At 48.5% G+C, this 14,747-nt stretch overlaps 1 protein-coding gene across 1 annotated transcript in view; it reads right to left on the reverse strand.

Annotated features, from left to right (window-relative positions):
* Positions 1-14,747, reverse strand: part of ABLIM1 (actin binding LIM protein 1) — a 187,459-nt gene that overhangs the window by 121,140 nt on the left and 51,572 nt on the right. Inside the window, exon 2 of the mRNA XM_015557976.1 lies at positions 641-775. Coding sequence (XP_015413462.1) covers positions 641-775 — 135 coding nt within the window. The remainder of the gene's footprint in view (positions 1-640; positions 776-14,747) is intronic.

Below are 14,747 nucleotides of genomic sequence, written 5' to 3' on the forward strand. Positions count from 1 at the left end.
CATACACTACACACACCACTACACACCATTCACACACCACACACTACATGCACACACCACTACACACCATACACACACCACACACACACACCACTACACACCATACACACATCATACACTACATACACACACACCACTACACACCATACACACACATCACCACACACACACAAACACCCCCCACACACCACCACACACCATAATACACACCACCACCATACACACACCCACCCCACATGTCCCACAGGAGACAGTGACTCAGCACCCCAACCTTACCAGTCTTCCAGCCCTCCTCTAAATAATAGCTGTTGGGACAGTTACTCTGTGGTAGGAATCCCTCATTTCACAGGAAAAGAAATAAAAAGTTCAAAATACATAACTGCATTTTCACTGCTCCCCTATAATTAGTGCCCCGCTCCGAGAACCTGGAACTTCAGTTAACACCCAAAGGCCTGTGCATCCCCGGTGCTGGGGGGACCCAGTCTGCCTCCTGAGTCTGATCCAATCCCACACTAGGGAAGCTAAGTGACTCCTGGGCTTCTGAGCATGCTCACTCCTCGTCCGGTGACTTGGTGTGCAGACCCCAAGGGAAGCACTGGCTGCGACATGCCACGCAGCCAGGGAGCTGGGGACCCCGTACCTTTGCAGGTGAAGCATTTGATGTGGAAGTGCTTGGTCTGGACCCGGAGCACCTCTCCCTTGCACGGTTCCCCGCATTTATGGCAGTGAATGGCGGGCTTCTCGGATGGGTGGTGAGGGTCCTGAGGGTGGGCCACTGGAAGAAAAAGAAAAGATCTAGGTGAGCAGACAGAACTCCTACAACAGGGGTCGCTATGGGCGTGCATAAGTATCCCCCTAACGTTGGTATCAAATGAGCCACATATTAATGCATCAGAGTGAGCTGAGCCCCTCCCCCGAGGCCATCACCCCGGGGATCCGCACACGAAATGAGAGCTGTGGCTCTCACAGTCCAGCAGGGAAAACAGGGGCGTGTGCCACTGGGAACCAGCAGCTCCTTCTTCCTCTCAAACTTCTCTAGGACTTCCTCACTGGGCCATTCAGTATGTGATCTTGTGAGGGGCGATGCTTTGTAACAGGTCTTTAAATTCCCGGCACTGTTCATGCCTGGAGGATGGGAACCATTTCTTAAACTCATGTTTTTTCTACCCGTTTGTACTTTTCCTTCCTTCTTCCAGATCCTCAGGACGCAGCAGAATGCTCAGCACCAAAGGATGTAGTCAGGGTTTGTTTAGTTAGTATATGCTGGCTGGTTTCTCATCTACTCTACCAGAGCCATGCCTGAAGTTCCTTTGGCAACTCAGTTAACCTTCCGGAAGCCTGCTGGGAGCCTCCTGTATGTGCACAGTTCCTGATACACACCCTGCAGGCAGTAATTTAAGAAACTAAATACATTAGCAATCACGTGATCCTCTCTGAGCCTCAGTTTCCCCTCCTGCAAGAAAAGGTGGTTGGGTCAGATGATGGCAAAGGTCTTTTCAAGCTCCAAAATCACGTGGGACTATCCTCTCAGTTTCCAGAGCGTGGCTGGCCGAGAATATCACCGCTGCCCGGCGCGGAAACAGGACTCACAACCTCCCCTGTACGAAGGGCTGAGAGAGACGTCAGCGAGAGCACACCCGTGGCCTTGAACTAGCCGGGGTTCCTCACGCAACTTGCCGTTCTCCAGCCAGAGAAGGCAGCGGCACTCTCTGCTATAAAGTGCCTTTTCTGAGTTGGGTCCCTGGCAGGAAGAACCATGTGACATATAAGACGGATTACATAAGTAGCTGTGTGAGCGTGATACGGGATAAGAACAATAAACCCCAAATTAATCAACCGACACAAAGAACAGAGATGATTTTTTTTTCTCTCAAGCAGTAAAACCGGGTTGGACAGGAGATGAGGGAGAGATGTGGGCAGATATTTCTGAAACTCGATTTGGAAAAGCACCTACGGCCAGGAGCTCACTGTCCCCCGAGCATAATAGCGCACTGTTTCCCCTGGCCCACAGTCACGGCTCCTTTCGCCTGGAAAGAGTTGGAACAGGACAGTCCAAATAATCCATTATCAGCGACATTCTGAGAAACAAGGTTGTTCTTGTGAGCAGCGGGTGCTGTTTCGGGCTGAACACCTGATCCGCAGTCTCTGTGCTGGACCCCGGGAGTGTCCGGCAAAGGCACCAACATTGAACTACACCTGCATTTCCTTATCTGCCTGCTGGGATCTCTCTTGGAAAGCTGTGTTTGCGACAGAAGCCAGTATGAGCTACAGGAATGAAGGAGGGGCATAATTTCAGGATGTCTAAACAATCATCGACTTTTAATATTCGCCGGGCATTAAAAACAGTTTCTGTTAACAATATACACTTTGAGGGCTAGTGGAGAACATGTAAGTTGCTCTTTTAAGCTAATTCCTGCTTCCTATAATGAGGAAACTCATATTTATTGAGCATCTACTACATGCCAGGCATGATGCTAGGTGCTTACACATAAGCCATTTTATTATATCCACTATCCCCCTCTCTCTTCCACCTGCCTCACTCCCCTGTCCGTGAGGTGGGTAATATTGTTCCCATTGGATAGATTAGAAAACAGAGCCTCAGAGACACAGGAAGTGGAAGCTAAAAGAGCTACACCCAGGCCATTCTAACTTCTGAGCTCATACTCCTCTCATGCTATTTGTCAACATCAAAATATTGTCATAAACCAGGTAATTATTATTATAAGTCAGGCAATACTTTATTTAGCTGTGCTCCAGCTCAAGCTCAAGTGCAGTTCTAAAAGCAGCAGTAGGTCTCGGCTTACAAAGGAGCAGACACAGTGTGTGTGATAGTGACAAAGGAGCAGACACAGTGTGTGTGATAGTGACGCTAGCTGGACACGGTGCCCACCTGGTGATGCTCAAGGTGGCTGTGCCTACACCCCAACCAGAACCCCGGTAGCCGCCACGTAGTAAAATTAGCACCATGCAGATTCCTCAGCCCCACTGGACTGAGTGGGGATCTGTTGTTGGAATGAGATCGGGGCATTCCTTTGCATGCTGCAATTTAAGAGCTATTTCCCTTGAGAACTCAGACAGTATGGCTAAGCACGTCACAGATAAGTGTGAGAGGGAAGGAGTAATTCACAAGACCATCCTCTTCAGAGAGAATGCTGAGCCCAGTGGATCTCTTGATGAGAAGGGAGAGTGCATTTCTGGATAAGAACGGCACTGCCCTGCCGTTTCTCTCGACACTTGAGTTTTTTATAGCGAAGCGGGCAGGCCATGCTGAGTAATGATGAGGGAAGGAAAATATCATTTCACTTCTTGGCTCTTCCCTGTGCCTGAACGAAGGTGCCAGTGCGATTGCTGGCACCAGCCGCAAAGGTCAGAATTGGGATCAGCATCTGCATTTTGCAAGCAGTTCCCTTTGGAAATATATATGACACTGCAAAGTCCTCCCTGCCCAGAGATGACCTCTGCTCTCACCCGAGATAGCAGAGACTCTGTCGTGTTCACTTGCCTTTCTTCCCAGCACCCGTCGACCTGGGCAGACGCATATCAGAACCCACCCGTGAAGAAATGGGCTGGCCCGGCTGGCGTGGCTCAGTGGTTGAGCATCGACTTAGGTATCTGGAGGTCACAGTTTGATTCCCAGTCGGAGCACATGCCCAGGTTGCGGGCTCGATCCCCAGTGGGGGGGCATGCAGGAGGCAGCCGATCAATAATTCTTTCTCATCATTGATGTGTGTGTGTGTGTGTGTGTCTCTCTCCCTCTCCCTTCCTCTCTGAAATCAATAAAAAAAGAAGGAAAAAAAACCGAAATGGGCTATTCTCATTAGGGAATGACAGAATCAAAGACCAAAAGAGACGTAGTGTTTATTTCACCCCAACTCAGATCAGTATAGACAAAATAATCTCTCCTCTCTCCTTCTTAAAGATTAATAAGGAGGTTCGTTTTACATAACAGCCTTTGGCAGTTTGGTTAATACCAAAAGTATGTTCCTTGGCTCAAGTCTTCATTTCTGAAATCTGCTGAGTCAGTTGCAATGTAGGGATGACATTAATTCCACACTCCTCCTATTTGCCAGCTGGCTTCTGTTGCTCATTTTAACTTGATCACTCCATCTTTCAGAGCCTGGGTGGTCCCTACGTTTTCTACTGATAGGGAAAACGGGGAGCAACAAGCTTACATTTCTTCCCCAAAGTTTCCAGGGAGTTATTGGCAGAGGCACACTTCCCAGTTTTTCGCACTGTACCTAGTAGTCAATGATTTACCCTGCAACTCGGGCAGACCTGGTTAAAGCCTTCCATGGCTCATCAATTCGTTGCTAAAATAAGAGCAGTACAATGAAAAATCAAAAGCATGGCCGCACACTTTCTGAAAAATAAGGAGATACATAGGAAGGGCCAAGAGCCTCTTTGCCTGAAAAGGCAGAGCCATCCCCCCACTGCACACGGTCCAATGTGGAGGGATTCTGGGTCCTCAGGTAAAGAGCCTGCTGCAAGGCCGAGAAGGCTCATGTCTCTCCCAGCACAGGAACCGAAGCTCCATTTGGGGTGCATCGCTTTTGAAATGCCTATTTGGTGATGAGCCTGGGGGATTCAGACCACTAAGGAAATCCCAGTAACCTTCAGTGCCCCCAAGCAGAGACGATTACAGGTTGTAAGAGGAAGGCCACAAAAATTAGGCAGAGCCCTTCCTTCTGATCTGGAACCAGCCTCGTCTTGCCCAGGTACCTCCACCAGAGGGACAGACCAGGGAGCTAGACCACCAGCAGCAGAACTCTGAGAATGCATATTTGAGATAAAAGTCTTAGCAGGTGAGCATCCCAAACCTATGACAGCGTTCAGAATGAGTGACAACTTGCCCCAGGTTATCTGAAATATTCAGAATCTCCCAGGTATCAGATTCCCCCTCCCAAGTGCCCTTCTCTCACCACTCCCCCAGTCGGCCTTGGAAACCACACTCGAGCGAGGGGTGCTGGTGGCTTTCAAAGCCCTTACTGCTGCATCATCTCATTTTACTCCCACAAGAGCTCTACAAGGCAGGGAGAACGGAACTGCTGACCCCATTTTACAACTGGACAAACTGAGACTCAGAGGAAGGAAGTGATTCACTCCAGGTGACCCAGCCAAGAAAGAAAGAGTTGGCAGTCAATGAAGGCGGTGCTTGTCACACCCAATCTCCTAATCAATGACGCCGGGAAACTTGCCATCATCCCTGATTCCACCCTCTTCTTCATCTCCCACTCAATTTGGTCTACTCTCACATCTCTTAGTCACCCCTTCTCTCTCCGCATGAGTCCAGCCTCAATCCCGTGTTCTCAGATTGCTGAGTTTCCTACTCGCATGGCCCCTTCTTCTCCAATTCAACGTGTAAAACACACTCCACCCCTCACCCCCGAAGTGTGGGCTGCGCTTGGTGACTTCTTTCCAAAGAGGATGGTATGGGAAGCGGGGGAAAGGTAACTTTACACTGGACAAGGCTGACAAACACTACCTCCGCCAGGTGATCAAGGTCAATTCCAGCAGCAACAGTCATGTTGACAGTATGTGCCTTTGACATGATGTCATGAAAACTGGCTCTTGGCCTCTGTGATCTTTCTCCCAAAATAATCCATAGTCCTAGTCTAATCATGACAAAAATTCCCCAAGTGGGGAATATTTGACAAAAACTGGATCAGTATTCTTCAAAACTATCAAGGTCATCAAAACAAGAAGAGAAGTCCTCTTGTCACTATTTTTAAAAGACTCGGTCATTAAGCAGAAACCGATCTCACCAGCAGAATATCATTTTGTGATTGCAAACCCAGACCAATCCTAACCAGAAATCGTCCCCCAGGCCAGGAAGGGCCCTCTTCATGGCAGGTCGAGTTTCCTTTCCGTCTCGCCCTTCCCGTAAATTGCTGCTGCCTGGAACGAATTCCTTTAAGACGTGAAGTGTTATTTCCCATCTGCTTATTTACTGGCAGGTGCTGCCTTTGGGACTGTGAGGCAGCTGCGTGTCCCCGCTTCCACGCTGGGGGATGAGAATGCAGTCAGTACATTGCGCTTGGTTTCCTTCTGTGCGGGATGAGACTTTCCTGAGGAAACCCCCTGCGCAATGCCTCAGGAGTCAGACTATTTCACTGCGGGATCCTGAACAAGGTACTGGACTCAGGCTCGGTGTCCTCCTCTGCATACAGGAATAAGACTGCACCCCCTAAGGCATCTGTGAGGCTTATCTGTGATTGTGGATACAAATGAGTTAGCACAGTGCATGGGACATAGTAAGTGTTCAACAAATTGTGCCTGCTATTGATTTCAGAGAGGAAGGGAACGGGAGAGAGAGAGATACATCAATGATGAGAGAGAATCATTGACTGGCTGCCTCCTGCACGGCTCCTACTCGGGATCCAGCCTGCCACCCAGGCATATGCCCTGACTGGAATCGAACCGTGACCTCTTGGGTCAGAGGTTGACACTCAACCACTGAACCCTGGCAGCCCAACTGAAGACCGAGTCTTATTCTCCTGGGAGCGTACGTTTCAGGGAGACTGCTTTGTTATCTAGAATATTTTCTATTACACCATTTAGGTGTAAACACATCCCAGAGATGTGTTCTCCCCACTCCTCCTGCTTCTCTCTGCCTCCTACTACCTTTCTTTGTGCTATAATGGCACTAGTTTGGGGCCTAGGAAACAAAAAAAAAACCTCAAAGCTTAAATAAATGCAGAGTGCTTAATTTGCAGTTTACCTACAAAGCCCATTTCCTGCTGTGGCAAGTGGTAGTTCCTTGAAGCCACACACTGTTTCCCTGTCATTAGTTGTCCAACACGCTTCTTCTCTGTAATTGGCTCCCACGACCTCATTTTCCCATACATGTTCGTTTGCTCATCAGAATTAGTCCTTGCCACAAAGCACGGGGTTGCCTTGGTGCAAACACTCCCAGCAGGTGAGCAGCGGGAGGCCTCGCTCACAGCATCCCTGCCACTGGCGTCTGTCCGCTTGTAAGATGTCCCGAGGCTCCGTTTGCCTTTTCGGAGACAACGTACTAGGTCCCTGCCATTCCTCTACACGTAAGAGACGCTGTCGGCAACCGGTCAGCTGGGCTCCTGGTATAGACATAGCCCAGGCTCAACTCCAGTTCATCTCATTCTGCCCAGGCAAAGAGGTGCTAGGATTATAATAACTGGGACGGAAATTTCCGCCTGGTAGAACACATGACGCATTGGCCCTGAGGTGTGACACCTGCCTCTTCTGTAAGCAGGTGAATCTTAGAAAGGGATTTAAAACCAGCGCCGTGCCTTCTACTCCTCCTCCTCCTGAAAGGCCGACTCCCTGGCCACACCTCGAGACTGGCATGACTCAGTCTAAGGAAAGGCAGGGAGAACACCCTTCTTGACCCCTCCTAGCCTTTCTCTGACCCCACCTGCTAACTGGACTTTGGAGTACAGGCATGTACATCGAGTTCCACCTCTCCTCCAGGGCAGTCGTTACAAAGGATCTTGGACTAGGAGTTAGGAGACCAGATAGATTCCTGGTCCAGACTCCCCTGCCCAGTGCCTCCACCTCCCGGAGATGATAAAGAGGCTAAGAATACAGGTCCTCCTGCACAGGGTGGAGACAATGTGAGGTCATCTCCTTGCGGGAGCCCCTCTGGCACCAGCCTGGCACACAGATGCCTGTGTCAGCTGAATGTCAGGAGACTGTCACCAACCTGGGTGAGCGGGAATTTCTGCAGGATAACAAAAAGCCCTTCTGAAATTCGATAGCGCTTTGTAAGGTCACCCAGGGATCTCAAATTGTCCCTGCACAGCACTTCCATGTAGGAATGGATCACGTCAAACAATTGGGCAGTGGCTTCGGTCTGAACCCTGCTGGCACGACGCCACATCTTTAGGGACTGCTCAGGAGTCACTTCTGTCCTGATTTGAGAGTGGGAGGGACTGTGGTCCCAGTGGAGCCATTTAGGGGAATGCAAGTCATTAAGACAGAGGATCACCGCCTATTAGGGTCCTGAGACAGGATTTAGCGTAGGCACGGTGCCACCATAGCCTTCTCCTCCTAATTCCTACTAACACGTGATCCTCCCCACGGAGGTGTATATTTGTTTTTCGCCAGCATTTCTCCACCCTGACAAGTGTCCTCATTATCGTTTCATCTCTACTGCTCTCTTGGGAAAGAGCCCATTAAAAGGCAAAAATAAATAAATTTTTTTTTGAATGATACCATCAGACCCAGTTCATTTCTTACGTGGAAGTTTTCACAAACACAACTTGCCTAGAGCCACGTCAACACCAGAGATTCGCCAGAAACAGAGGAACAGGACCTGCCCCTAAGTCACAGATCCCTCACCAAGTGGGATGTTAGGCGGGGTTTAGGGGACAGTTAGGAAGAAGGCAGGAGTCTGCGTCTTCAAACAGCATGGGCTTTGGACTCATTTGTTCAATCCCTTGGCCACACAGCATCCAGAATGATCTTTTAAGGACATAACTGCCCCCCTTGGCAGTAGTGTTCAACTTTTGGTATTTTTTCCAGTCTTCTCACTGTGTTTCCTGACACTGTGCATTCAATTCAGCCATTACCTATTAACACTACTCCTACTAACGCGCACTGTTCCGTTAACTGTGGTCTGTTGACACTGAGAATGTAATTATTGTTCCAGTTCATCCTGAGGATACAGGCCCTTTTTTGGACAACTTTTCTATTCTCCCCCTAGATTTAATCATTTTCTTTTCTCCCACTTGCCGAGTTTCTGAGGAGCAATCTGTGATTTTCTTGTAGACCTACCAATAATTCTTTCCAATGCTCAAACTCATGAGATAACGTGTCAAACCTCCTCCCCCCCGCCCTCCCGGAGAGAAAAGTGGGTGTCCTCAGTACTGTTTTCACTGGAGAAAAGGACTGAATCTCACACAGGTTAGGAGCTTGGCTCTATGTCCTCTGGGAAGCTGCAGAGGCGTGATTCAGCTGATTCCAATCCCAGCTCGCTGGCAGCTCAGCGCCTCTGGGTAAGAAGGTGCAGGCTATGGGCTGCACAACTCATCACGGGGTGCTGCTCCCCTACATGAGGTGCCCTGGAGGGAGACAACCCACAGGCCCTGTAAAAAGGGGACTTCCCAACTTGTCTGCCCCTGGTCATCTTGCACCATACTGGTCCCCCACCCCAATAGCAGTGCATCGCCTACTCTCTGTCCTAGCGAGCTGCTGTTCTCTGTCTGGCCTTGCTGCTTGATTCATGTTTAGTAACTGGCTTCCCGGCCCACTTATTATGCCAAACCACCACATTAGTGTGGCCTCCCTGTGGTCCCGTGGTTTTCATGGTTGGCATGGCCCTTCCCTAGGGATCTTTCCATCATGGCGGCACCTTCCAATGGGGAGAAGCCACTCTGGGGCTCTTGTTTTAAAAGTCCAGGCTCGTTCTGAGTCCTGCTGCATGTTGCAGGGATGCGACAGCAGCCGGGCCTTGAACCCAAAGAATGGCCATGGCTCTCCTGCTGCACCGGAGGCTTGCTATGACGACTCACCTCTGACATTCCCAGGGAGGGGTGGTCTCTCTCCAAAGCCCCTACATAATAATATTTCTGGAAATGCTCTGATATGTCAAAAATGAATGCTATAAACACACAATGCCTAACAGATGGAGGTGAAGAGCTACTGCACTACTGATGGGAGAGGTGGTACATGACAGACTGTCCAAGCCCTCAACGTGTCCCTCTCTCCCTGGTGCAGAAGCAAGGGGACCAGGTGAGCATGGTGTCCAGAAGAGGAGACGCAGAGTCACAGGGAAACATTCTTCTAAATGAAAAAGCAGTTCCGGAAATATCACACTTGGAACTCAGGAGGCCTGCCTGGGGGTTCCCTCGGGACTTTCTGCGGAACGTCAACCCAGAGCATTTTACTCTGAATTTCGCCGCGAGGTCAGGTCCTAATTGTATCCAGCACACAAATGGACAACACCAAATTCTGGCCAACTCTTAGGATAAAGTCATCAATAAGAGATTTTGAAATTATTTTGTTAAACTTTTCCAGTTGCAAGTGAAGAAACCCAACCAAACGTACCTATTAAGCACTATTATAAGAGTGTCCAGGGTGGAAACGTGGTTACCCAGCAAAGTACCTTATTCTGTTTCCACCCAATAAGACATTAGTGTAGATGTTCTAAACCAATGGTTTTCAAACTTCGGGTCTTGACCCACTGAAACATGAACTCGGATCAATGAATCATGACCAGCATATTTTAAAAATAGAAGAGAACAGAAAATAGCAGAAAGTAAAGGTAGGTGCTGTTTCCTGTGACATTTACTAGCCATTTATATGCATGTGTGCAGCAGTCATGAATTCCCTGGTGTGAAAACGCATTTCTCACTGTGGCTAGGTTTGGTGAGTACTATGTTAAGCTCCAGACCACAATCTGGAAGCCTTTTGGTTGAATCCTACCCACAGACATGTTTTGCTTGGCCTGCACCAAGAGTTTTTTGAAGAGAAAGTTGAATCATTTGCCAACATTTAAACATCTGGAGATTGACATAATAATCCCTATTTCTAGTAGCTCTTAAAAATGGAAAGGTCTGGCTGGGCCGGGGTGGCTCTGTGGTTGAGTATCAACCTATGAACCAGGAAGTCATGGTTGATTTCAGGTCAGGGCACATGCCCGGGTTGCAGGCTGGATCCCCAGTAGGGGTCATGCACGAGGCAGCTGATCAATGATTCTCTCTCATCATTGATGTTTCTATTTCTCTCTCACTCACCCTTCCTCTCTGAAATCAGTAAAAATATCTTTTTTTTTTTTTAAAGGGAAGATCTGGCCAGGTGGCCTATGTCCCTCTGTGGTCCAAGATGGAATGACTCAGTGGCTCTCCCTTTAGAGAAGGCCATGCTGCCCAGTGTGCCCCAATTTCCACTCATTCAGGTCATCTGCCGAGTCCTTGGAAGCATCTGTATGTACAACCTCCAGTTCTAACCATCCTCAACTCATCCTGACCCTCTGGCTACCCTTCCTCATGACCATTGCTGTGCTAAGTGACTAACGGTAGCTCCTGCCCAACCCAGCTGGCTACACTTCTCCAGGCAGAAGTTGTGCTTCATTGCTTCTGCTTTGCCTATTTGACCACCTTTCTAGAATTTTCTCTTTACTTGTTGCACCCCTATTCGTCCTTCAAAGCCCAGCCTGCCATGAGCTTGCAGCAGAATTCATCACTCCCTGCACTTACTTTTTTAAAAAAATATATTCCATTGATTCTCTACAGAGAGGAAGGTAGAGGGACAGAGTCAGAAACATCGATGAGAGAGAAACATCGATCAGCTGCCTCCCGCACACCCCCCACTGGGGACATGCCCGTAACCAAGGCACACGCCCCTGACCAGAATCGAACCCGGGACCTCTCAGTCCGCAGGCTGACGCTCCATCCACCGAGCCAAACCGGCTATGGCACTCCCTGCACTTACTTTAATAGTCCTCTGCACCAGAATTACTGAGGTATCCGTCTCCCTCACTAGAATGTGAGTGCTTTCAGGTCCAGAAGCATATTTTATTTGTTTCTACATCTACATTGCTGATCTCTTATTAGATTCAGAATAAACATTATATAAAGATAATCATCTCCCTCACCCACACACAGCAAAAATACACTTATTAGTTCATTTCACATTCGTTGAGCATATACTGTAGAGCAGACAGTGTGTTATGGACATAGGTTGAATCAAACACCATCATTAACCACAAGAAACTCATAGAGCCTCTCAAAGCTGATCTGAATGCTCCCTGTTCTATAAAGTACCCCCCCTTTTTATTCCTTGAAACACTAACTCTTCATTTGAACCCTCACTGAATATTGTTTATACCCCTTTTATCGCCTCTATTCGATTCTCAATCAGCACCCCTCCCGACACTGGCTGATTCATTAACCTACTGGAGGGAGAAAGTCTTCAGTGTATCAGGTTATCCTGAGAATGCCTTGCAGAGAGTAGACCTCAGTCTACCATGATGTGATCTGCGGTGTGAGCAAGGAGCCCATTGCAAGGGTTCGCTGTTTCAGGCTGGGACCTTTACACATGCTAGTCGTGTTTTCCAGGTGGGCAGGAATGGCATAACCGGACTCTAGTCAAACTTTTCCCACTGTTGGCCTATAGATGCTATTCCTCAATGGCTGTCCAGACTGGGGTCCCACATAATAAATGTGGGCACATAGTTAGCAGTCGCATAGACACTCATCTAACCCATTGTCATTTACAGGACTCTCTATGGACCTGGGAAGCCGTAGCCCCTGCCATTTTTCTGAGGATACACGTGCCTTTCTCCCATTTCCCAGCAGACTCTCTGGTGTGGAATAACCTTGCTATATTTTTCTACCATTCTCTGTTTTTCTAAGTTTTTTAAAACTTCTCCCTCTATAATTTCAAACAATGAACAAGAACAGAAAGAATATAGACAGCTGGAATATAGACGATATAATGGTAATAGGAAAACACTCCAGACTTTAATAATATATTTTAGCTCCTCTTCAAAGACTAAAGACACAATTGTGTGAGCCAAGATATCTACTATCTTTGATCAAAGGTGTCCAGTGGGCTCTGAACCCCAGTAAAAATGCTCACCCAACTCTTTAAGAATTAGGAACGGTGCACCCCTGTGCCATGTCCCAGCCAGTTGAGCCCCAACTCATTCCCAGGTAATGGTGCCTTATAACTTCCTCCCACACCCACTCTGCCCACCCTCTGCACACCACATACAGTGGTGTCTCAGCTGCTCGGATCCCACGGATCTGTTTTATTATGAACCATAGCCTCGTTCTAGACTGCAGGAGACTCGGAGTGAGAAGGATGCCCTTTGCCTTCTCTTTCCCCTCTGTGCATTGTACGCAAGATAAAGTGAGCAAAGGGAATGGAGAGGCTGCTTATATAAATGTCCTCCCTTATCTGCCTGGAGGGCTGACTGCTTTACCCAAAGAAGCCATGGATTAGGTAGACAGTGTCCAAGTGTGGTCCCTGGACCAGAAGCATCTGCATCACCTGGGATTGCTTGAAATGCAAAACCCCAGGCCCCTCCACAGACCTACTGAATCAGAAACTGGGAGCAGGGCTCAGAAATCCATGTTTTCACAAGCCCTCCACGTGGTTCTGTTGCCTGCTAATGTTGGAGAACCACTTCCCTGGATAAAAACTTCCCTGGAAGTATGAAGAAAGCCAACATCCTCAGGGTTAAGTCCAAGTAGTCAAACAAGCCAGCCTGTTTGATTGCAATGGGACACAGCAACTCACCCCTGGTGTCCTCCGGGGCACATTGGCCCATAATAGCATTCATCACGTCAGTGTGAACACAACTACAATGTTTCAGAGAAAAGAGGTCATGTATACAAATACTCATCCTCCCTCCTGGTCATCAAACTTGCCCTTGAATACACAGCTCCTGCCAGTGTGGGATAAACATGCCCCTCAGTATGAGTCACCATCAGACCAACACACCATGAAATAGGAAGCTGGGCTGGTTTCTACTGTGGTGCGCCCAGATCAGGCTCAACCACAAAGGGAAGAAATCCTGCACCACTCACCCATCACTGACCCTTCTGCAGTCCTCGGGCTCTCTAATGCTGCCTCAGGAACACACTCAGCATTTTGACTTTGGCAGACCAGAGCCGAACAATATCAGGACCCTCCTTCATGCCCTCCAGGGCTGTGAAAATGATGACATAGAGCGGCCCCCTCCTCAAAGTGAATCAGATGCCAAGATCTCCCTCTTGGTAGGGTGTCTCCCGTAGGATATTTTTTCTGCAACAATTTGGAAAAGTGGATTTGTTGTTCTTTAAAAGAGGGTCTCTGTGATGCAGCACAGACTGTCCCATCCTTCCTGGTCACCGGACCAGGTCATTGGAGAGGTAAGAGGCAGGGAGGGCCGCCTTCCAAAGTCCGGGAGTAGCTGACAATGAACAGGACTGGCCCACCCCCAGCTCAGATGCCCACTGTCTCCATGTTCTTGAGTTCAGTCCTCAACAAACATTGCTCGCAAGAGTTCTGGGGAAATGTTAAGTCAATGTGTTCCTTCTCACAGATTTATGACACAGTCAACCTCACCTCTGACTGTGGAAATGAAGTCTTTCTTTCTTTCTGGATAAACTTTTCATAGACATCAATGCATAAGTGGCAGAGGGCATTTGTTATGACTCTTTTTTTTTTTTTAATGTGAAGTTCTTTCCCTTCGCCTTGGAAATCTTATCACCAGGCAGCCCTTCTGTAGAGAAGATAAGCTGGGCGGAACCCAACTTCTGGTGAGAGCAGCACGTTCATTTATAAAACAGTAAGAGTGATCTACGCCTGGATTTTTTTCTCCAGTAGAATATAATGATAAAACTGGAGCTCCCCTCCCTCCAAAGATGCAAAGCTCACCCTGAGTAGTGGGCGGAAGTCACCACCGATCAAGACAATTTTTCCTGAAGCTTGCAGCATCACCATCTCCTTTAGTCAATAGCTTCCCTTTAGACCTTACTTAGGAATGTCCTCGTCATCAGTGTCCCCTTGAAAAGCTCAGGGCTTCTCAATTAAAGATGAAGAACCTAGAAGATTCCAGGAGCCCGTAGGGGTGACGCATTAAACTCAACCTGGGAAGCGGTGTTGGAAAACTGAACCCAGGAGTGGCTACCATACACTAAAGAGGGGGCCTGAAATGCGACTGGGGCATATGAGGAGCGATTACACCACACAGACAGACCTATTGTTCTCAGACTTCTCTGAGGATGGAAGAGAAATGGGTTTCGGTGGCCTTGGGCTGTGTGCAGGCGCCTGAGTGG

The sequence above is a fragment of the Myotis davidii genome, unplaced genomic scaffold, assembly GCF_000327345.1.
Source record: "Myotis davidii unplaced genomic scaffold, ASM32734v1 scaffold107, whole genome shotgun sequence".
NCBI lineage: Eukaryota > Metazoa > Chordata > Mammalia > Chiroptera > Vespertilionidae > Myotis > Myotis davidii.